General features: G+C 35.4%; 1 protein-coding gene across 2 annotated transcripts in view; it reads right to left on the reverse strand.

The window, feature by feature from the left end:
* Window positions 1–22,963, reverse strand: part of NAA15 (N-alpha-acetyltransferase 15, NatA auxiliary subunit) — a 72,309-nt gene that overhangs the window by 7,971 nt on the left and 41,375 nt on the right. For both annotated transcript variants that reach the window (XM_086346643.1, XM_086346641.1), the window contains exons 8-17: window positions 21,957–22,052; window positions 21,691–21,797; window positions 19,630–19,702; window positions 16,897–17,066; window positions 15,602–15,754; window positions 14,761–14,889; window positions 13,338–13,551; window positions 8,446–8,639; window positions 3,340–3,448; window positions 1,327–1,425 (exon numbers count right to left, since the gene is read on the reverse strand). In XM_086346643.1, coding sequence (XP_086202769.1) covers window positions 1,327–1,425; window positions 3,340–3,448; window positions 8,446–8,639; window positions 13,338–13,551; window positions 14,761–14,889; window positions 15,602–15,754; window positions 16,897–17,066; window positions 19,630–19,702; window positions 21,691–21,797; window positions 21,957–22,052 — 1,344 coding nt within the window. The remainder of the gene's footprint in view (window positions 1–1,326; window positions 1,426–3,339; window positions 3,449–8,445; window positions 8,640–13,337; window positions 13,552–14,760; window positions 14,890–15,601; window positions 15,755–16,896; window positions 17,067–19,629; window positions 19,703–21,690; window positions 21,798–21,956; window positions 22,053–22,963) is intronic.

Below are 22,963 nucleotides of genomic sequence, written 5' to 3' on the forward strand. Positions count from 1 at the left end.
ATATGTTTGTCACTTCCAATTTATACTTCAAATGAATATAACTCTAACTCCATAAACTTTATATGTATTATTTTATTATCTTTCAGGAAAGGACTGTATAAAAATGAAGTGTGTATATACTGAAAATAACTTGAATGCATTTCATCCTAACTAAAAATGATTTATGCTGTTATTTCCAGCCTTAACGTTTTGATTCATGATTTCAAAATTTTTTTTTCTTTAATATCAAAAAAAAAAGACTAAAAAGAAACTTCCTTATTTTCACTAAATACAGCAATTAGTTCTACTTTCTATAATATGACTACATTCTTACTTTCAGAATTTTTTAAAATTGGGGGGAAATTTTCTATGATTTAGCCTCTATAACAGGAAATCACTTTTTTGACAAGCATAAATATGATCTAAATAAGGCTTTACCTTTTCTTATAAGTCAAAATAATGTTAACTGGGACAGTTTAGCATTTTCAAAAGAATGATTGGGCAACCTGGTTTAATCTCATTATTTTTATATAATGCATGGATTCACATGGGGTTGAGTATTTAGCAATGAGACAGCTAACAGTATTTTCAAATTCTGCAGACTGTTCTACTAAACTTTGAATTTCTCCTTATCCAGTTACTTAAAAACCAAAACAAAAAAACATTACTTGACTACAGAAGTACTTTATTCTAAATTTAAAGCTCTGGTAGTAGAAAGAACAATATGAAGATCTGGGTCTCATTCCTGTTTCTTTACTAATTATTGGTGTTACTGTAAATAAGTAATTTAGTGTTTTAGCGTCCTAGATTTCTCAACTATGAGAGACAATTGGCATAATATTCCGCCTTTTGTTTCTAAAATTCTGTAGCTTTACTTGACATTAAAACTTACATATGGATCTTACTGACTAAACACTTGAAAAGGACAACAATTTGTTTTAAAGTTACTTTTACCCTACATTTACTGACAAAAATTTTATGATTCAAATTATTATACTAGAGACAGGTAAATGAGATAATTTGTCAATTTCAAAGAGATTTTTTAATTTTACAACAATTAACTACATCACATAATGAAATATGATTCAAAATTTCAACTTATTAACCTTTAAGAAACAGAAATAAAGATGATTCTCAAATATCTGGACTGAATGAGTCTGTGTAAAAATCAGGCAACATTTCTAGCCTTAAAATAAAGACCTTCGCCACAAAGAAAAGACTTGTTTTTTCCACACGCTAATTTAATTTAAAATGATTTGAGTTTATAACAAACTTGTATAAATCACTTATTCAGTCACTATCAGCTACTGTAGTCAAATACTTAAGTAACAGAAAATTAAAACATACCAGTACTAAAGAGTCGAATCATACATTCATGAAGCCAGGGATGACTAGAATCAATAGCAAATGCTCTCTTTACTGATTGTAGCATCAAAAGAAACTTTTCTATAAAAAGAAAAAGATATATTTTGATCATTTAATAAAAAGAGATACCCTCCTTTAGAGGACTAACAGTATCTTACAAATAGAAAAACTCATTTAGAGTCAATCACATCTGGACAGCAACATATGACTGAAGCAATTGACTTCCTCAGGTTAGCAACATTAGCTAGTATTTTCCACACAACATTAAGAAAAATGGTTTTATTAAGTATAAAAAATTTAGATAGAAAACTTCATTGTTTACACTTGAAAGCAACATTGTTTACACCTTTCTTGTGTTTTGCGACATGTGAAATCATTTCCCTTTCACCTCACTGTTCCTCTCCGGTCAATCCCTGGCTTCTCTTCCTCATCAAAGGTAGAGTATTGACCAAGGTTATGTTTTTAATCACTTTCTAATCTTTCCCAATGCTATCTCTTCCCACCCCATCCCTCATGTTTTCCAAGCTTTAGTAGTGTCTCCACCTGTTGGATGGAAAAGTGCACCCAAATACTCACCACAATTCCAAGTCTCATCCACAGCCGTCTTTGTTAAGGCTTCTCTAATAGGGTACAACTCTCCAAATATCAAAATTTGAAACCCTAGGCTCCTCTGACAATTCCTTTTCCCCTAACCGCTACACTCAGAAAGCTAAAAATACGGCTATGTCCTTTATTATTGCCCTTTTCATGCTGTAGCAATGGACTCCAAATGCTGGAGAGTGACTGAGAGGTAGTACATAGCAAAGAAGCCAACTCAGTAGGATTCAGACTGCTTTTCACTACTTAAAGCAGAATAGCTTTTGTATTTTACATTTTGGGGTTCCATGCAAAAATATTTGCTTAAAAAATATTTGCTTAAAAGAGAGCTATGTTAACTATTAACAAAACTTTAAAATTACTGGACTATTTATTAAAATAATTTTCCCAATTACGACAGGAGCACTGTGGAAAATAGAAAATGTAGAAAAAAGTATTTTAATCACTCAAACTCCATCAAGAGACAATCTCTTATGTTTTGATCTTTTTTCTTCTTAGCTAGTATTCTATTTTACATACTCATATAAGTATCTTAATAAAGATTAAAATAAACTATAGTTAGTTCTGAATCTTATTTTGAAACAATGTTATACTGTAACCTTTCCCCAGAATTTGATCATCATGATTTTTTAATGGATACTCTACAGAGGTATCATTTTATTCTATGTCTTTTAGCAGGACAGTTACTGTTTGGAGCAGTATTTTGTCAGATGTTACTAACCAGTTTCTCTTTCCTTGAATACATATCACCCTAGTGATAAAATTTTTTTTTCAATGAACCATTTGGATTACATCAATTCAATACCATAAAATCTTCTTAGTATATCTACTACATTTAGCTTATAAGAATTCTAAATCTAGCAACCAAAATCCTCCATCTAACCTTTACCTGGCTTAGGCAGGTAACAAAGGCAACCTCAACATTATTTATACACACTTGTTTTCTCTTAACAGATATTCTTCCCTTCTATGCATCTTTTCTTTTAGAAGTATGGTCTGTTCTTCGAGATACACCTCAAACATCGCATCTTCTATCTGTAACAATGGCTAATGGTTGACATTATTTACTGCTTATTGTGTACCAGATACTATTCTAAGATCTATGTGTATTATTTAGTTACTAAATTTTATCCACATATGAGCATGATAATCACTATATTTCACCTTAATTTTAGTTACATATTGTAAATCTATTTTTTATTTTAATGCCCTAGGAGACAGAATCACATCACTGTACTTCCATATAACATGTTGTAAAAAGCAGGCATTTCTTTGTGAGGAAGCAGCACTTGCATTTGCCAAAATATCCTACAGTGGTGAGGCCATCAGAATTGGCAACTATATTCTGAGAAATAAAGTGATCAATTTTATCAGAGCCACTATTCCCTAATTGCCTACCTTTCCTAAAGTAAATCTCAAAGGCAAAAAGATGAGTTTCTATCTTGTTCTTCACCAAGTTCTTCAATGGCGTTAAAAATTTAATAGCTTCTTCCAATGGAGTTTCAACCTAACAAAAATAAGATATATTATATACAAATAGAAGCAAGATTTGGGGAGGGGATGTCACTTACTCTTTCTATTTATTAAAAATACTTTTTCGGTAAAAACCACTTACCAGTCACCCAGAAATACACTGCCATATTTTACCCTCCCACAATCTAAAGGTAGGGGATTCTGAACTCCTCATTCACTGAGATTATACATTATCTGTGGATAGAAACTATCCAACAAGTAAAGAAAAAGATAAAATAGAATGAGAACCAGGAAACGAAAGACAGTAAGAGAAACACGTAAGATAGCCAAGGACGGGGGCCAGGGGAGAGAAAGGATGTGGAACAGGATGACAGGATGACAAGGGCTAAGAACTGTAGAGAACATTAAAGAATGAGTGGAAGTTGAGTATAATCAAGCCATTAAAAAATAGTACAATATCCATTCTGTGTTGCTTTGTTCCACTCCGAATTCTACAGAAATCTGTATTTATTCAAATGCCATACTACAGGTGCGGTGTCATTTGAAAAGTTTTACATTTACAGAATGCTGTCTCTACCACCCTGTGAGTACTGAGACAGGCCTAGTCTCTGTAGACTGGGGCCGGGCTAGGGCACAACACTATATTCGCACTCAGCACTGGGTCCTTATACTTGCCCTCTCTTACCACTGAGGCAATAACAATGTACCCTCAGTGGAATTCAGATGTGCCGTATCTTTCCAACGTGACTCTGCCCATACAGTAATTTGTGGTTTCACCAACACAGATTTAGGCCAAGGCAATTATTTAACAGCATTAAAAACAAAATCAAGTTAAACAGTAAGTGGTATCTATAGGATTTACCCTATACTAGTATGTAAAACCAGAGAAGGCAATGGCACCCCACTCCAGTACTCTTGCCTGGAAAATCCCATGGACAGAGGAGCCTGGTGGGCTGTGGTCCATGGGTCGCAAAGAGTCGGGACACGACTGAGCGACTTCACTTTCACTTTTCCCTTTCATGCACTGGAGAAGGAAATGGCAACCCACTCCAGTGTTCTTGCCTGGAGAATCCCAGGGACGGAGGAGCCTGGTGGGCTGCCGTCTATGGGGTCGCACAGAGTCGGACACGACTGGAGCGACTTAGCAGCAGTAGCAGCATGTAAACACCTAGTCATTATTCAAGGATATAAGCTCTAAACCAGAAATCAGTATGTGGCAGTATCACTACTGTAATAGTTGTAGATATGAAGAGACAGAGGAGAAAATAGGGGCCCCCATAAGTATACCTTTCTCACACTGGTGAATATTCTGCTTCTTATTCCCATGACTCTTTTTTTAATTAATTTATTTTTTATTGAAGAATAATTGCTTTACAGAATTTTGCTGTTTTCTGTCAAACCTCAATAACTCTATGCTTTAATGAGTTAGAATTTGTGGTATACAGGGGAGAAATGGTTACCAGGGAAAAGTAGAGAACTGGAAACTGAAATTACCACCCAGCTATAGCAAGCTTTTCAATTCCTTAAGAAGTATAGACTGAAGTGAAGGTCACTACATTGACCAGGATAATTTACTGGAGAGACACATGGCTGCTATCATTATAAAATAGAAACAAAAAAGGATATTGTGAAGTTGAATCATTACAAGCATTGGTAGTGGTGATGAAAGCCACTCAGTCATGTCTGACTCTTTGAGACCCCATGGACTATACAGTCCATGGAATTCCCCAGGCCAGAATACTGGAGTGGGTAGCCTTTCTCTTCTCCAGGGGATCTTCCCAACCCAGGGATCGAACCCAGGTCTCCCACATTGCAGGTGGATTCCTTACCAGCTAAGCCACAAAGGAAGCCCATTACAAGCACTACTGTGACTGAAATTGAGTATTTTAATTTAAAAAGAGAAAAGAGAGAAATTAATTCTGTCTGAAACTCTAATAAATGAAAACATATGCCCTCAAAGGAGATGTGGATTTCTTGTCCCCACATGCTTCTGTGGGCCTCTCAGAGGTAAGACTTTGTCAAGTTAAATTTAAATGATAAAATATTATGTACATAACCAAGACAAAGCTAACTACATTCTACAGCTACATATATATGATGCAGTAGAGAGTGATATAAACAAAAGCATATAAATAGGGATGATGTTCTATAACCAGTGCTTTAGGATAAACTACCCTTGAAAATCCCTGAAGTTAAGACACACAGGTATAGCTATGAATATACAATATCACTAGTTTGTGTTGTATGTATGAAAATCATATATTTAAGTATCAAAATCGCAATCACTGTAGTAAGACAGTCACACTATGACAGGCATATAAGAACTGAGATGGCCGTCAAACCTCCCACATCTCAAACTCAGGTGGGGTTCTGACGCTCACTGAGGTAAGCACTGGGTGGAACTGCCGGCATTATGTACACTCTTTTCTGCCTCTCTCTCAAAAATGCAGGGGGTGCAGATTCAAGATCAGAGTTAACATCCCACAAGCCTTGCAGCCAAAAGCCCAAAACATAAAACAGAAGCAATACTGTAACAAATTCAATAAAGACTTTAAAAAATGGTCCACATCCAAAAAAAAAATCTTTAAAAATACCAACTAAAAACTACTGCCTCATGGTAGTTGGATAAGCAATACATTCCATCAAGCTTTCAGATTTACATTCAGTTAATTCAACATTAAGCTAATAAACCTCTTATTTTCCTTCTCTCTTTCTTAACTAGAATAGCTGCTAATTTAACAATGCTTTTATTTAAATTATCTTGATCTGCTGCTGCTGCTAAGTCGCTTCAGTCATGTCCGACCCTGTGCGACCCCAGAGATGGCAGCCCACCAGGCTCCCCTGTCCTTGGGATTCTCCAGGCAAGAACACTGGAGTGGGTTGCCATTTCCTTCTCCAATGCGTGAAAGTGAAGTCGCTCAGTCGTGTCCGACTCTTCGCGACCCCATGGACTGCAGCCCACCAGGCTCCTCCATCCATGGGATTTTCCAGGCAAGAGTACTGGAGTGGGGTGCCATTGATCTGGTGAACTAAATTTATCATTTACTACCTGGAAGAATGATGAAATGTAAGATCACCAAAACAAAAAGAAACAAACAAAAAAAGCAACTATAGATTAGAGACCCATAATTGGCAGGCAGTTTTTAAAACAGCCTGCGACACCCCTCCTGATTGTGGCAGTGGTGTGAAGTCTGGCCTTGCACCACATGGGGTGTGGGTGAGTGTGGACTCTATGAGATGCAGGCATCCTAGAAGGAGAAAGGTGTTACGTGCCTAACAGGTAAGAACAGTATATACTGAAGAGGAGTCCGTGAAACCGGGTGCCTTCCACTAGGCTCCTTCCAAATAAAGGAGTCAAAAATACTTTCTATAGTGCTTTTGCTGTGAGACTTTACAACCCTCTAGCTACAAATGACTAGACTATAACTTGACATCTGGCCCCAAAGCAGCTATCATAGGCTAAGCAAAGAAAATGGAACAGCGTGTAAGGAGACAAAGTGTGAAAAATCTGCTATGCAGGGCACTCCTTATCAGACAGCAACTACAGACAAACAGAGCCCTTCTTTAAACTATAAAGAAAGACATAAAGAGTTACAGGAAAAAAAAGTCATTGAGTCATGAGACAGAGAGAAAACGTAAAGAATGAGAGCGGCAGGCAGTCAGTGATGGTGGTAAAAGTGGTAGTAAGAAAAAAGCGGAGGCATAAAGATGGAAGGCCCGTAAAGTTGGTATTATCCCAAAGGAACTCTGCAGTTCTCCATGGGGCCTGAAAGGTCAATTTTCCGTGCTTCTTCACATCCCTGTGTAATAGTCTTTCAATAAACTCCCAACAACAATAAAAAGGCAGTATCTTTGTTTCTAAAAAGCACAAAATTATTTGTCAATACAGCTTTGTGAAATCCAACCTACATTTATCAATGGTTCTTAAATAGCAATAATGCTATGAGATATTACTGTCCATCTGCTAGGATATAATTCTAAAAGTATTTTCGAACTTTATTTGTTAGGTGTTACAACTTCCCTTAGTTATAAAGCAATCAATGACTTTGAATTTTTAGTTACTAATAAGGCTAAAGCTCAACTCTAGGGTTATTATTTATTATATTGCTTTAACATAATAAAGCATGCAGTTACTCACACATGGAGTAGGAAGGTGTCAAGGGTCAGAAGAAAAGTGCATAGGTATGTTACTCATCAAAATGATTTACATGACAATGAATGCCTTGGTTTCAGTCTAACAGTTAAAAATGGCAGATAAGACTTTTGGCTTGGGGAAATATTTGAGGACTTTAAAGACATTAGGTACAAATAGTTAAGTACAATATCCTGTAAGTTGACAACACGAGTGAGAAACATATAGAATTCACTTTTTAAGACGCTCAATTTAGACTATATAAAAACTTAAATGCTACCTACCACTTATAACTCTGATGCTGGGAGGGACTGGGGGCAGGAGGAGAAGGGGACGACAGAGGATGAGATGGCTGGATGGCATCACTGACTCGGTGGACGTGAGTCTGAGTGAACTCCAGGAGGTGGTGATGGACAGGGAGGCCTGGCATGCTGCGATTCATGGGGTCGCGAAGAGTCGGACACGACTGAGCGACTGAACTGAACCGCTTATAACAGACTACATTCTTTACACATATATTTTCTCTAGTCCTAACATCTTGTCTAGTAATGATTTTCCCTAGTCACATTTTATAATTGAGAAAACCATCAGAGAAGTTAGACAGAGTGTCTAAGATACACAGTGACATCTAAGAGCTAACTATGTGGTCCCAGATCAGAATGACTCAAAAGCCAAAACTTTCCAATATACCATACACAGTACTCAGAATCATTATTTCAAGTTTTAAATGTGACATACAATCAGAAAAGAGAGAAGACAGAAGAGACAGAGGAAAGAAGGAAAACGAAAAATAAATCTCTTACTCTAAAATCTATCATCAAATTGGCTAAAAAAGACTATAAAAACAAGAGCTGGTCATGAGATTTCACTCAGTTGTGCTAAGTACTATTTTTAAGTACCTTGGCCAGTTTCTCCGGAATAAGCTCTTCTTTTGGGCCTCCAATTTCCTCATCATCATCATCCTTCTTCTTTTTCTGATTTCTCTGCTGCTTTTCTTTTTCTGCATTTTTTTTCTCTTCCTCTATCTGGGCTTTCTTTTGAGCTCTTCTTTGTTTATTACGTAGCTTCTTTAGCTCTTTATCAGACATGTTTGCTGTAAGCAGTGTTAAGAAAACCATCAACATGTTAATCAGATTTATAATGATCAATTACTACTATATATTAATAATATTCCCAACTCCCATTAAAAATATCTCATATTACACATGTTCATGTGCCTTTAATAAGGCTGCATTTGTTAAAGAACATAAACATCTTCAAAAAATTTGTGAAACCAAGAGGAGACCTCCTGTGACAAGCACAGCAAAGCACAAAAGCATGAGTTCCTCCAGCAAAATTAAACTACCTGCAGTTCTAAGAATGTAACAAGCGGTTTCAGATCCCTATGGCACTGTATTATGCTTTAGTTAGGCCTTCTCTAATCCTGTCAAACAGTGCTGCCACCATGCCTTATTCTGCTTGTCATGATACTTTATACATCTGTTTCTCTTCTAGACTGTGAGCTTCTTGGTGGAAGAAAACTTGTTTTACTCAAAATCTTTCTGCTGTCAAGGCCTAGCAGCATACCAAAACACACAGAAAACACTCAAATATCTGTTGAAGGAAGAATGAATAACTGTATAGTAAATTTAAAATGTGACATTAAAAATTAACAATTATTCTGAGGTAACAGCCACAAAATGTCTTAAAGAAAGTCTAGAAATCTCTGATAAACATGCTATAATACAGAGATAACACTGTATTGTGTAGACTTAAAGCAATAAATCTGAAAGCCACATGTTCAATAGGTATTTGAAAAACACTTGATAATGAAATGAAAAAAGTCATTCTAAAATACTCTACCACTATGGTGATTTTTAAATATGCCCACAAATTCTTTCCTTCAAAAAGTAAAGCCTATTTCCCCTTCCCTTGAATGTGAGCTATACTTAGTGACTCGATTCTAACTAATAGAATGTACTAGAAGTGAATATTTATGACATCCAAGATTAGGAAATACAAGCACTGTGGATTCCTCTTTGCTTTCCCTTGGATCACTCAGAGGAAACCAGCTGTCATGTTGTGAAGAAACCCAAACCACCTCACGCAAACACCCATGTGGCCAAGAACAGAACTCTGGCCATGAGTAAGCCATCCTGAAGTAAATTCTCCAACCCAGGCCAATCCTTTGATGCCTTGGCTGATATCTTGACATTAGGAAGAGAAAAATGGGTAATAGAAACCTGTGTACCAACATCCATACAACATAGTTTTCAGTATGACTTTATAATAAGCTTTGGGCTTCCCTGGGGGCTCAGGAGTAAAGAGTCCACCTGCCAAAGCAGGAGATGCGGGTTCAATTTCTGGGATGGGAAGATACCCTGGAGAAGAAAATGGCAACCCACTCCAGTATTTTTGCCTAGAAAATCCCAGGGACAGAGGAGCTTGGCAGGCTACAGCGCATGGGGCTACAAAGAGTCAGACACGAGTTAACAACTAAACAACAACAACAATAATAAATTTTAATATATGTGAGAACAAGACACCATGGCCACAATCCACCAAAATATTTTTTCAGAGCTTAGATTATGATAAAAGTGACATTTTAAACTTATGGATAACCTATTCAAATAAGAACTATTTCGAAGTCAGCAGTGTTTTATTTGGAGATAAAAAAGCCACCCTTCACCTCCCATCATATATAAAAGTTATCTCCAGATGATCACACAGCCAAATGTAAAAATAACAAAGCATACATTACGAGAAAACAAAGAAGATATTTATAAATGTGTTATACATTTTGAAGGAGAAAAGCCTTTCTAAGCCAAGACCCAGAGGCCATAAAGGACTAAAATAGTTTTGTCTTAGAAAAATTAAAACTTTTACATAATGAAAGATACCCATCATAAAGAAACCTAAGACCCAAGCAACAGGAAGAAAACATTTGCAACACATAAATAAGGATTAAGGTCCTGAACACATACAGAGAGATCTCCTACAAACCAAGAAGTTTCAAAATAAAATAGGTAAAAGATATGAACAGGCAATTCATGTAAGAAACCCAAAAGCAGGACTTCCCTGGTGGTCCAGTGATTAAGAATCTGCCTTGCAATTCTTCCCCCTTCCAAGGGACTCAGGATACAGGGAACTAAGATCCCACATGCCTCAGAGCAACTAAGCCTGCAAGCCACAACTACTGAGCTCTGTGCCACAACTACTCAATCCGTGCGCTGCAACAAAAGACCCACACTATGCAATGAAGATCCTGTGTGTTACAACTAAGACCCAAAGCAACCAAATAAATAAATGATTATAAATTAGATGTTTTCCCCTAAGTAACAAAAATGTAAAGGATGAACAATTTTCAGTGTTAGCAATAAAATAAAAGACAATCTCAATACACTGTTGGTGGCAACAAAAACTTTTATGGAAGGCTATGCAATTCTCATCATCTTTGACCTAGTAATTTCCTCTTCTAACAATCCCTGCTAAACAAATATGTGCACAATGATGACTTACAGGACATTTACTTCAGCACTGTGATGGGGAAGAGGGAACCCTCGTTCCCATTAACAAAATTTAAAATGTTGTAAACTTTAGAACATTGTGAATGATATCATCCCATTTATGGGTTAAAAAATAAAACGAACAAAAGAACCACCCTGAAACATATGTGCATATGAAACTGAAAATGGTAATTGTGCACAAAAGAAACTGAACATTTAATAGGGATAGCCCTTTGAAAGGAGAAAACCTTCAGGAGGGAGAAAAGTGAAGACGGATTTTCACATATGCTAGGTGTTTTTCTGAGTTGCTTTAACTTTGTATATTCCAGAGTTAATTGTGTATGGGGACTTCCCAGGTGGTCCAGTGGTTAGTACTACACACTACCACTGCAGGGGGGACGGGTTCAATTCCTGGTTTGGGAACTAAGATCTTGCATGCCACATGCGTGGAAAAAAAAAAAAGTTAATTGTATATTATTTGCAGAATTCAAAGAAGATGTGGAAGGCAGGAAGAGTAAATAGGAAAGTAAATAAGCAAAGCCAGAGGATCACTGCTATCATCTTCAATTATAAATTGTCCTACAGATTCTCACTAGCATTTTCTTTCCAGCTGAAGCAATAACAACAGAGATTTAAGTGAAATCTGTACAAGGGTTTCAATATGTGACCTTAGAATCTAAATTGTTCTTGCTGCTGCTGCTAAGTTACTTCAGTCGTGTCCGACTCTATGCGACCCCCATAGATGGCAGCCCACCAGGCTCGCCCGTCCCTGGGATTCTCCAGGCAGGAACTCTGGAGTGGGTTGCCATTTCCTTCTCCAATGCATGAAAGTGAAAAGTGAAAGTGAAGTCGCTCAGTCATGTCTGACTCCTAGCGACCCCACGGACTGCAGCCTACCAGGCTCCTCCGTCCATGGGATTTTCCAGGCAAGAGTACTAGAATGGGTTGCCACTGCCTCTTAAATATTGTATAATAACAAATTAACAAAAGGATCCAAAGGTCTTTAGCAGGAGGAAGAATATAAAAAGTAACCAACCATAACCTCAGAAGAGGAGAAACTCAGGACTGAGGAAAAAAATTCTGACACAGTTTTTATACCCCAACTCCCCTAACATTTTTGCCCTGAATAAAGTCACAAAATTTTTGGACAATTAATTTTTTATCTTTTTACATGCATAGGTCACTTTTATTCTGAGATCCTTTCCCAAATAATTATTTTAAGGAAGACTTCTTCCTACACATCCTGACATCTTGCTATTAAAATGGCATGTTAAAAATGGTCAAGTGATAAATCACTCAGCAATGTTACTGGCTTAATTTTAATTCTAACCTGGGTATTAACATTCAAGCAATATCCATCTTTTAGTATGTCATGGTTTGTGCTCAGTCGTGCCTCACTGTATTTGCGATCCCTCGAACTGTAGCCCACCAAGCTCCTCTCTCTATGGGATTTTCCCACCAAGAATACTGGATTGTTTTAATTGTTTTAATCTGGGGTGCCATTTCCTCTTCCAGGGGATCTTCTCAACCCAGGGATCAAACCCCTGTCTCCTGCATTGGCAGGCAGATTCTTTACCACGGAGCCACCATATTAAGTTAAAGTTGATGAAATTCAACTCCTTAAAAGCTAATGATCTATGGCTGATTCATGTTGATATCTGGCTGATAACAAAATTCTGTAAAGCAATTATCCTTCCATTAAAAAATAAATTAATATTTTAAAAAGCTAATGATCAGTTACAAATTCTTGCTTAACTTTTAAAGACTATAGTCAATAGTATTTTTCTTTTGTTGCTCAGAGAAATTCACAAAACAGCCATCGCCGTTTTCTAAAGCATGGATAACATTGTCCCACAATGTGCAAACAGAAAGCTCAGGAAAAAGGCTTCCCTGGTGGCTCAGTGGTAAAGAATCTGCCTGCCAATGCAGGAGACACAGGTTCGATCCCTGATCTGGGATGATTCCACATGCCGTGAGGAGGCCAGGCCTGTGCAGCACAATTACTGGGCTTGTGCTCTACAGCCTACATGCTGTAACTACTGAAGCCTACGAGCCCCAGAGCCCTGCTCCACAAGAGAAGCCCCAACAAGAAGTCCATGCAAAGCAACTAGAGAGAGTGGCCCCTCCTCTGCGTAACTAGAGAAAAGCCCCTGCAGCACTGAAGACCCAGCACAGCCGAAAATAAATTTATTTTTTAAAAAAACCATCTTTCAAAAAAAAAAAAGCTCAGGAAAAATCTATGTTACACAAAACCATAAATATACATATAAACACCACAGAAAAGAATAACTCTTTGAATACTATACCTGTATCAGCTTCATGTTCTTTATTCTCATCTGTAAGAGGGCTGTCATGAAGCTTCAAATAGATCTCTATAGCAATTCTTGCGGCCTTGAAGTAAAATGGATGCTGTCGAAGTACATCTTCTAGCTTTAGTAAGTCCACATATGATCTAAGGGTAATCTTCCTCATACAGTATGTATGAAAGTCAAACTGGTCATCAGTGATTTCTATAAAATGCTAACAAAATTATCTTTTTTATTATAGTGAAGTACAGCAAAGAAGCTACAAAAATGAAAGCCTTGGAATTACTTGTTTCCAGGGCATGAAAATAAAAATCAGTAAAATTTTAAAATATTAAAAATTACAATAATTGCATTTGAATGCTTTACATATCAATTAAGCAAATACAATAGGCCATTACCTAGCATAGTTTGTGGCATACATTAGTGACTGAATTATTTGCTGAATGAAAGGAAACACAATGCTTTATTTTTCTAGTTATTTTATGTTTATTTGATGAATTCACATTTTAGAATATCAATAAATATCTTTTTTTCACAATGATGCTTTAAAATATATTATTCCTTCCTTAATCATATTTAAATAAAGCTACCATCATAAATCCAACAGAATTTATTAGCATACATAATGGTGCAGTACAGTAGATTTACATGTTAAACATTCAGCTTTTATATTTAGAACAATCTGCAAAGGATTTTAATATGTAGTATTTGGCAATTTTTCTGAGAATACAAATCTGAATCCTATGCAATGAAATGTTGGTATGTGGGAGAGAAATTAGTTAGGAAGTAAGTCAAGTAACCAGAAATTAACACATTTCAACTAACCTCTGGGATTCTCAACTTGTAGTAACAAAAGAAGCATGAATTTATATAAATTATTTATATATATATTAAAAACATTCAAAAAAGTGAAAGCCAACTACTAGTGATAGAAATGACTAAAAAGTGAAAGGACTAAGAAAAGAATAAACATCAGAAAATGAGAAATTATATAGGTTACAGAAGTACTGTGAAAAGGCTTCAAAGCTTGTATCTAATATTTATCAAGGGCATATGGCACCACCAATCAAACTCACAACCATGAGATTTCTAGCATAGCTTAATGAGCTTTGTATGTATTAATGAAGAAGCAGCATCAATTTGAAAGAAACATCCAAAAATCAATGAAAACATAGTCAAGATACAAACTTTCCATTAAGTTTTTCACATGAATTCTGATGGGAAGAGTAGACAATGGAGAAGTCTGCTGAATATGTAATCTATATTATTTTTATTATAAACTTTGAAAAATGTGAATAGTGATTTTTAGCAATTACTTGTTATGCATTAGAAAGTGAGAGAAAAGAAAAATTAAGAGGATTTCCCCAAAACTGTCAATGGGTAACAGAATAAAATGAGAAACGTTTATGTATATATTACTTACTCTCTCAATCTCATGACATTTCTTAAGTGCTTCACCAAATTTATTCATTGCCTTATAAGCTTGGGCACATTCTGTCTGGAACCACATGCACTGCATTTCATTTAAGTTCTCGACTGCTGATGTTCCTTCCTATATGAAAAGCAGACATAATCAAAGACGATTTCTTACCAAATACATTATTACACCATGGGATTTAATTGACTGAATTTTCAGAACAGTTTTCTATTTTTTTAAAACCATTCTCAGAGTAAGAGGGAACAGTTAGTATGTGAAAGAAATTAGAATTATATTTCTAACCACTAAAAAACCCTCATAAATGATTAATCAAAAAGATCTACATAATTTGGGATGGGACAGTAGCACATACTCAATTAATATGAGTATATTCACCCCTAAAAATTTCAACTGAACATATCTCAATATAAATCAGAGTTTAAAAACCCACTATAAACCTTATTTGAAAAATGATGTGTATGTGTGTGCTCAGTCATCTCCACCTCTTTTGTAACACCATGGACTGTAGCCCACCAGCTCCTCTGTCCACAGCATTTTCCAGGCAAGGATACTAGAGTGGGTTGCTATTTCCTACTCCAGGGGATCTTCCCAACCCAGAGATCAAAGCCTGGTCTCTTCCATCTCCTGCACTGGCAGGCACATTCTTTACCACTAGTGCCACCTGAGAAATGTTTTATAGTAATACTGATTTCAATTTTTTTTGTCAAGGCAATTTAATTAAAATCTTATCTTGATATGAAAAATATCAGAAGTAAACTTTGAAAAATAAACAAGTTATACAAGTATGAACTTTTTATTCATAAACAAACAAACTAGCTGTACAAACCCTTGTAAACTTGGAGCACATTTCTTCAGCCTCTTTTATCAAATTGGCTTTTAGCATGTACTTTGCACACTTGGAGTTGATAAACCTGTCTGCTGTGTCCAAGGCCTGGGCCTCATCCATCCACCTTGCAGCTTCTTTAATATTCCCAGCATGCTAAAGTAAGAGGACACAAAACCAAAATAAACCTGTCAGTATGCTAATTTTACTACGCAGGTAATTTCTTTCCTGTTCATAAATAACTAAGACACAAATGCTTCCAAAGGTAACCTTCTATCTCTTACAACCCTAATCAACACAGATGCATACAATCTACTATAAGCTCTGATACCTTTCTGGCAATGTGGACTATGAGCTCTCTGACAGTAAAGATTTGTTTTAAAAATTTTGTCTACTGTTATAACCTCATTGGCTACACACTACAACAGTGCCTGGCATACAGTGAATACTGAAAAATAATGGCTGAATCAAAGAATCAAAACCTTTTAAGTGGGAACAACATAATTCAATGTAAAGGTCATAACAGGCAAAAGGATGGCCAAATTTCTACTCTAAGCTATCGTGGAAACATTACAATTCGGACCACTAGTGGGCATTCCATGACGATCCTCATTCTTAATTCATCTAACTAGTCCATCTGGCAAAGCCACAAAACTAATGAGCATTACCCTGGCATTTAAAAACTGCTTTAAAATGTTACTTAATTTCATTATTTTTTGGTACATAAATTATTGGTTTAGAACTTCTTCGCCAAGAGCTTCTATTTAATTTATATTAAAACTTTTAAAATGATACTAGAACATATGACTAGAGATTCTCAAGCAAGACACAGGAATTGAAGAAGCAGAGATAACATGTAGAATTCACAGTAGAAATTTCCAGTTTCATTTTATTAAGATTACCAGATACTGATACATGATCATATTCAGATGTTAAGAGAAACAAACATTTCACAGCAAATTTAATTACTTTTGATTATCTTTGCTAGTTAAAATCAAGAAAATAATCAGATATGTGTGAATGCATGAGAACATATATTATGAACAATCATATATATGAATAACCATTGTGTATATCTGTATACACGTGTTGATGTATATATAGATGCAAATAATTGAGCAAATCAGCATGACCATGAAAAGTCTAAAAAGCAATCAGACTGAGAAAAACATTTGTTATTCCATGTGTGCTGAGCTATCCAATACATCATTTTTCTTAGAGCATTTAGAATGTAACATATGTTCTTAAAAATTTATGTCTCATTACCTCATAAGAAAAAAAGCAGAAAAGATTTTTACCTTATAGATTTTAGCTTTCACAAGAAAGAGTTCTATCAACGTGGGTGTACTTTCAATAGCGGTATTTATGTATTCCAGAGCAATAGATGGCTGACCAATTTTATCATAATGTTGTGCCAAGTAGTACTGGACCCAAAGTAACGTGGTTGGTGGTTCCTCTTTTCCATCATCTTTAAAGAGTGGGGGAGGAGGTAGAGAAAAATTAGTCATTATCTATATTAAAGAGACTAGCCACCTCAAAGTGGCTCTATCTTTATTAATAAGGAAAGTAGGTCAAATCCTGTTATTTATGCATCTAGTTATGAAACTAGCTCTAAATGTATAAGATCTTTGGACAGCACCACACTTTCTGCTCTGTATCATTACAGCTCCTAGCACAATGCCATGCTTATCATAAACATGGCAGATAAATGAGATCAAAGCTGTAACAAATTACCCAAAAAGAAAACTGGGGGGTGGGGGATAGAGACAACAAATTGTACTAGAACTAAGGTCAGGATGTTATGTATGAGGGGGGAAAATAAGAATAAAGAGAAAATTTCCATTAATGTAGGGTTAAAAAAAAAAAAAGAAAAAAAGAAAGGCATGACTGCTTAACTGGGTTTCTAGCTAATGTACCAAACTATACAGAAATATAATTGTGATGTGGTTATTTTGAATTCTGCTGATAAGATTCTTAATATATCTTTATTTTGAATATGCAAAAATGCATACTTTGGGTTAAACTAAAAATTATACCAAAAAATGAGATAAGTAAAAATACTTATTCTGTATTTTAGTTCAGTTTTATTTTTATATACTCACAAGAAAATGTGTAAGTTAAATATACAACCCACACATTAAAAAATGCTTTTTAATACAAATTTCTAAAATCTAAAGAACTGTTATTTGCTTTCAAAGAAAGCAACAGATTGCTTATTTTTATCCTAGTAGAAGTAGGATGGCTCAGTGGACAAACAATAGGAGTGGAACTCACCAACTCCCGATCTGATAGATCTGCAACTAAAGTGCTGCATATTCTTGGGCATGTCATTGAACCTCTTCCACATTTGTAAAATATGTAGGAAAATGCTGATAATCAAAGGAACATCATGATGATTAACCAATGAAACCATGGTAACGCCTTCTAAAAAGTACTATTAAAATTCACCTGAGACCTAGAAACAGTGATCAACTCAATAGCAATAAGCACCCCAGGTCCCATATTGGGTTTTCCCACTGTAGGAAACAGGGCTCCTTGGGAAAAACAACCGATTACAGGTCTGCTATGGGCAAGTATACAAGATGAACTAGAATATTTCTTTACACAAAACTGCAAGGAAGCTATCAACTACTACCCTAGTATGTGAAGGCTGGAACCATTTGAAACTGCAATGATTTAAAACATCAAATATGTTTAAAGCCATGAATTCAAAATAATACCTTTATAACACCTTTGAAGGATGCTACTAATAGTCAATTCACTATTTTGAAATTCATTAGTTCAAACTGGTGAAGAACAAAAAAGTAGGACAGGCAAAGGTGAAAAAGCATTTATCTTGCTTTTTCTGTATAACCTGAAATGCTACATTAGCAGATATTAATATTACTAGTTTGTAATTTGTAACAGTTCATGTAACACATGAAATAAACACTTCATGCCTTCTGATCAAAGGACACACCACCACTTGTGGAATAATCTTGCTCATCTCTTTGTCTTTAAAACAAAATGAGGGGAAAAAATAAAATTTCATCAAACCTGTAGACAGTCAGATCTGTCCATGTGAAGTTTCTGCAATGATGGAAATGCTGTAGATTTGCCCTGTCCAATATGGTAGGCATTAGATTTACAAAGCTATTGAGCAGCACGTGAATGTGACTACTGTGACTAATTAAATTTACTTAATTAAAAAAAATTTAATAGCCCCATGTGACTAATGGCTACCATACTAGACTACATAGCTCTATATTTAACTTACAATGTATAATAAATCCAGAGGACAGAGAAACAACTTATTAAGCAACACCATATGGGTATATTCAGCAAAAATTAGACTACAGAAAAACTAAACACATACACACACACACACACACACACAACTAATAAATAAATTGCAGGAAAAAAGAAAAAACAGAGGGGAAACTTACAGATTTATAAAATAAAGTTAAAGAGACATATCAACAAAACTCAAAGTAAAGATTTCATCTGGCTCTTCATTCAAATAAACTTCAGAAACAAAGAGAAAAAATATTTTTAAGGTACCTGGAAATGTAAGCATGGACATTTCCCTTTGATATTAAGGAAGCATTAATGTTCAAGTATGGTGATGCTATTATGGTTGTGATCTTTAGAATACTGAAATATACATGGATGAAATGATGTGATTTGGGGGATTTGTTTTCTAATAACAAGGGAGTAGAGGAATACCAGTAAGAAATATAGATGAAATAAGGTTGCCCATGAGGTAAAAATTACTGAAGTTGAGTGGTGGGTAAATGGAGGGTCATTATATTATTACATGTAGTTTTGGAGATGTTTTAAGTTCAACATAAAATTTTCAATATGCTACTGTTATCATCTTCTTATCAAATATTTTCACATAATATACATATTAATGCATCTTAAAGGGAAAAATGTTTAAATATACTAAGCTTATTGACCAAATAATGAACAATACTGACCTTCTGATCAAGAATTTCATAATATAGTAAGATTTTTAAGACTTTTTTAAAACATAAAACTTGAGCACTTACCATTGGGGTTAAATAACCGGCAGCTTTTTAGAGAGGTTTCATAACCTACTACTAATTCTTCTATGATTGCCACCTACAGTACAAACACACAAGCACACTTTAGTAAAAAAAAGAAAAAAGAAAAATTATTATATAGTTACTATGCTTGTGCAAAGCATGTTATTTACTATTAGAGGGCTAAAAAAATATTCCAATTCCCTCTCTCTTCTGATTCCACCCCCGGTCTCTCACATACATACCTTTTAACCTATGGATAAAAATTTAAGACTATACACTTTTGAAGGTGTGTTTTAAGGCAAAACTTACAGGATGGACAAAAAGAGGTAATGTTATGGATTATTTTTTTAATCTTGGTTCATTTTTATCTTAATTTACATAAATAATACCCACAGTTAATATCTGCACTTTAGAAATCAAGAATTAAATACTATGTGAAAAGAGAAATTCCACCAATAGATGACAGCATCAAGTCTCAATTTCATCATCCAGGGGAAACCATCAATAAAACAGAAGCATGGAATAGTAGGTGGGTTTCTGAGATCTAGGAGAGTGAGTGGCTGTCCCAGTTCTGGTTTCTCTTGAGTCATGACTATACTACTGACTCATGGCTTTGTAAGAGATCTGTGAATACTTTTAATTTATAATCCCCTTCTTTGCTTAATCCATCTATAATGAATTTATTACTATAGAAGCTCTCTTAAATGACCTCAACTTAACTGACTCAACATATTAATACCAGCTCTCTCCATTATCTCAAAAAACTGTGGTCACAGCTAGGCTATTCTGAAACATTCATGTTCTTCTGCTCCCATAAAGTGAGCTACATGTTTACGAAGAGTTTTGTTTTCCCAAGCCTGTTTGAATTAGTTGCATTCATTATCATCACTGCAGAGTTTAATCCAATATTACATAAACTTAAGAAATGAGAACAAAAGAAAGAACTGTTTCTGTAAGTTGAATGAATACTGTGTGTGGAAAGACTCAAAAGATAAATTAGGTTGTTTTCTTTTCACCAATCTAGGTTTAAATAAGACAACCATAAAGGGAGAAGTCATAATAATATATATGATTCTACAATCAAGACTGCTTCACAAGCATCACGTTCTCACTCTGCCCAAACTAGAAGAAAAACATTTTATTAATGTGATTTAAGCAAGGAAAAAAAAAGAAAAGTGAAACAGTTGTCAATAAAGCCCATATCCTAGACCTCTCAAGAAAAGACTGGCAAATAAGCACCCTTTCTGTGCACTGGTTTCCCCGGTAGCTCAGTTGGTAAAGAATCCATCTGCAATGCAGGAGACCTGGGTTTGATCCCTGGGTTGAGAAGATCCCCTGGAGAAGGGAAGGCTGCCCACTCCAGTATTCTGGCCCGGAGAATTCCATGGACTGTATAGCCCATGGGGTGGCAGTTGGACACCACTGACCGGCTGACTTTCACTTGTGACTTAGACTGCTTTAAGTGCTTAGTATGTTTAATCTGTTCCATCTTTGAAGTGTTTTTGTTTTTGTTTTTTTAATCCAGCCAACATGTCTTGTTGTCACTGCACTTAAAATAATCTAAATTAAGATTAAAACACACTTAAACAAGCATTTGAATACTGTATTCATAGCTGAAAGAACAAACTGACTTACTGGGACATTAAACAAATTCTTCTGACAGAATTTTTTTTCTACCAACTAAAAAGGATAAAGATTACTAAGCTAAAACTTAGTTTAGTTTAAAAACAAAAAATTACTTCTGGCTTTCACCCTGAGGAGGGAATAGAGACAATATTGAAGAAATCACTACTGTACCAACTTTTCATACCTGCACTGATTTATTAAAAAGTACAGACCAGAAACAAAAGATAGAAAACAAACAGGTGGTAAATTATTCAGCTAAAGAGAGAAGACAATGAAAAGGAAATAAACAGAAAGCATTTAAAGTCTAAGGGCTAGGAAGACTGTTAGCAGATTCACAAAGTGTGTACTACCTGCATGGGTAATCAAAAACCAATTATCCAAACACCAAGCAAAGAAATCATAGTCAAAAAATAAAACAACCAATGTATTTTGCTTTACCTTTTCTTTATCTTTGTATAACGACCTCAAAGTATTGAAGACTGGTGGACAACCCTTGCTGAAGTTCATCCTTAGGAACTTATCCAAACATTCTTTAAACTTCTCACCTTGGAAGAAAAAAATCTTGTTGACTTAAACATTTACCCAGACAACTCTAACACGGCGTACCTTAAAATCTTAATATGCATACTCATATATTTAAAACCAAGGGCAGATATTGTATACCATAATATAATTTCCATTCCTTTGCAATTATTCTCACTTACCAGATAAAAAGTTTAATGGCAGTCTTCTTGGCACTAATCCCCTGGGATATTTAGTCCAGGCCTCCTCATAAATTTTTAGTCGTTCTAACATATTAGCTGCAGACCAAAAAAAATTTTTTCCTTATGTAATTATACATTTTGCTAGAAAATTACAAATTTCTGAAAATATATAAAAATTACCATATTTAAACAGAAAATTTGAACATGGGGAAAAATTATCATAATGTAACCACCTAAATATACCAACCATCATTTTAGAATAATTCCTTCTAAAATTTCCACATTTTAACCCACAATTACATAAAATACATGATTTTCCTTATCCTGTTCTGCTTTAGGTGGCCTTTCAAATTCTGATTCCTCTATTTAGTTCTAAGAAAGGCTCGGTTATTATGTTTCCATAATGGCTTTTCTAATGTTCTCTTCAGCCTCTTCTCTAACATCTTTCCTTTATTTTGGAACTTTGATTTATTATCTATCCTCTATCTTGATTTTTTCATATTTCTTTTATATTTTCTTTTACTTTCAGGTGAGAACTTTCCTTGTTCAATCAGTCTTCCACTTCACTAATTTTCCTCAGGTATGGCCTCTCATATTTAATCTATAAAAACTTTAAGTCCCATCAGTAAGTAGGTTTTGTCATCTCCCAGATTCCATTAGGTCCTTTCTCATAACTGTCCGTATTTCCCCACCTCTCTTCATCATGCACTCTTCTGTGCTCTCTACTCTGCCTTTCACCCGCACTCTTGTTTCCATGCTAGTGTTACTACAGAGAATGGCCACTGTTACAAGGTTTCTCTCACATTTATCAATGTACCAGGAATAGTTCACTATCAGTTGTGTAGGAAATTTTGCTTCAAATTCTATCATCCTGGATAAGACTCTTGCCTTTTTGTAGATAGCATGTTTCTGGGACTTGTCCTCACAAGTGGGTCCCATTCATGCGAGAGAATGGTTGGGGGAAGAGTCTCTGGACCAAGTTTATTTGCGTTCTTCTTCTCACATAG

This window comes from Bos grunniens, chromosome 17 (genome assembly GCF_055505025.1).
Source record: "Bos grunniens cultivar Pamir isolate PY7600 chromosome 17, Bosgru_T2T1.0, whole genome shotgun sequence".
NCBI lineage: Eukaryota > Metazoa > Chordata > Mammalia > Artiodactyla > Bovidae > Bos > Bos grunniens.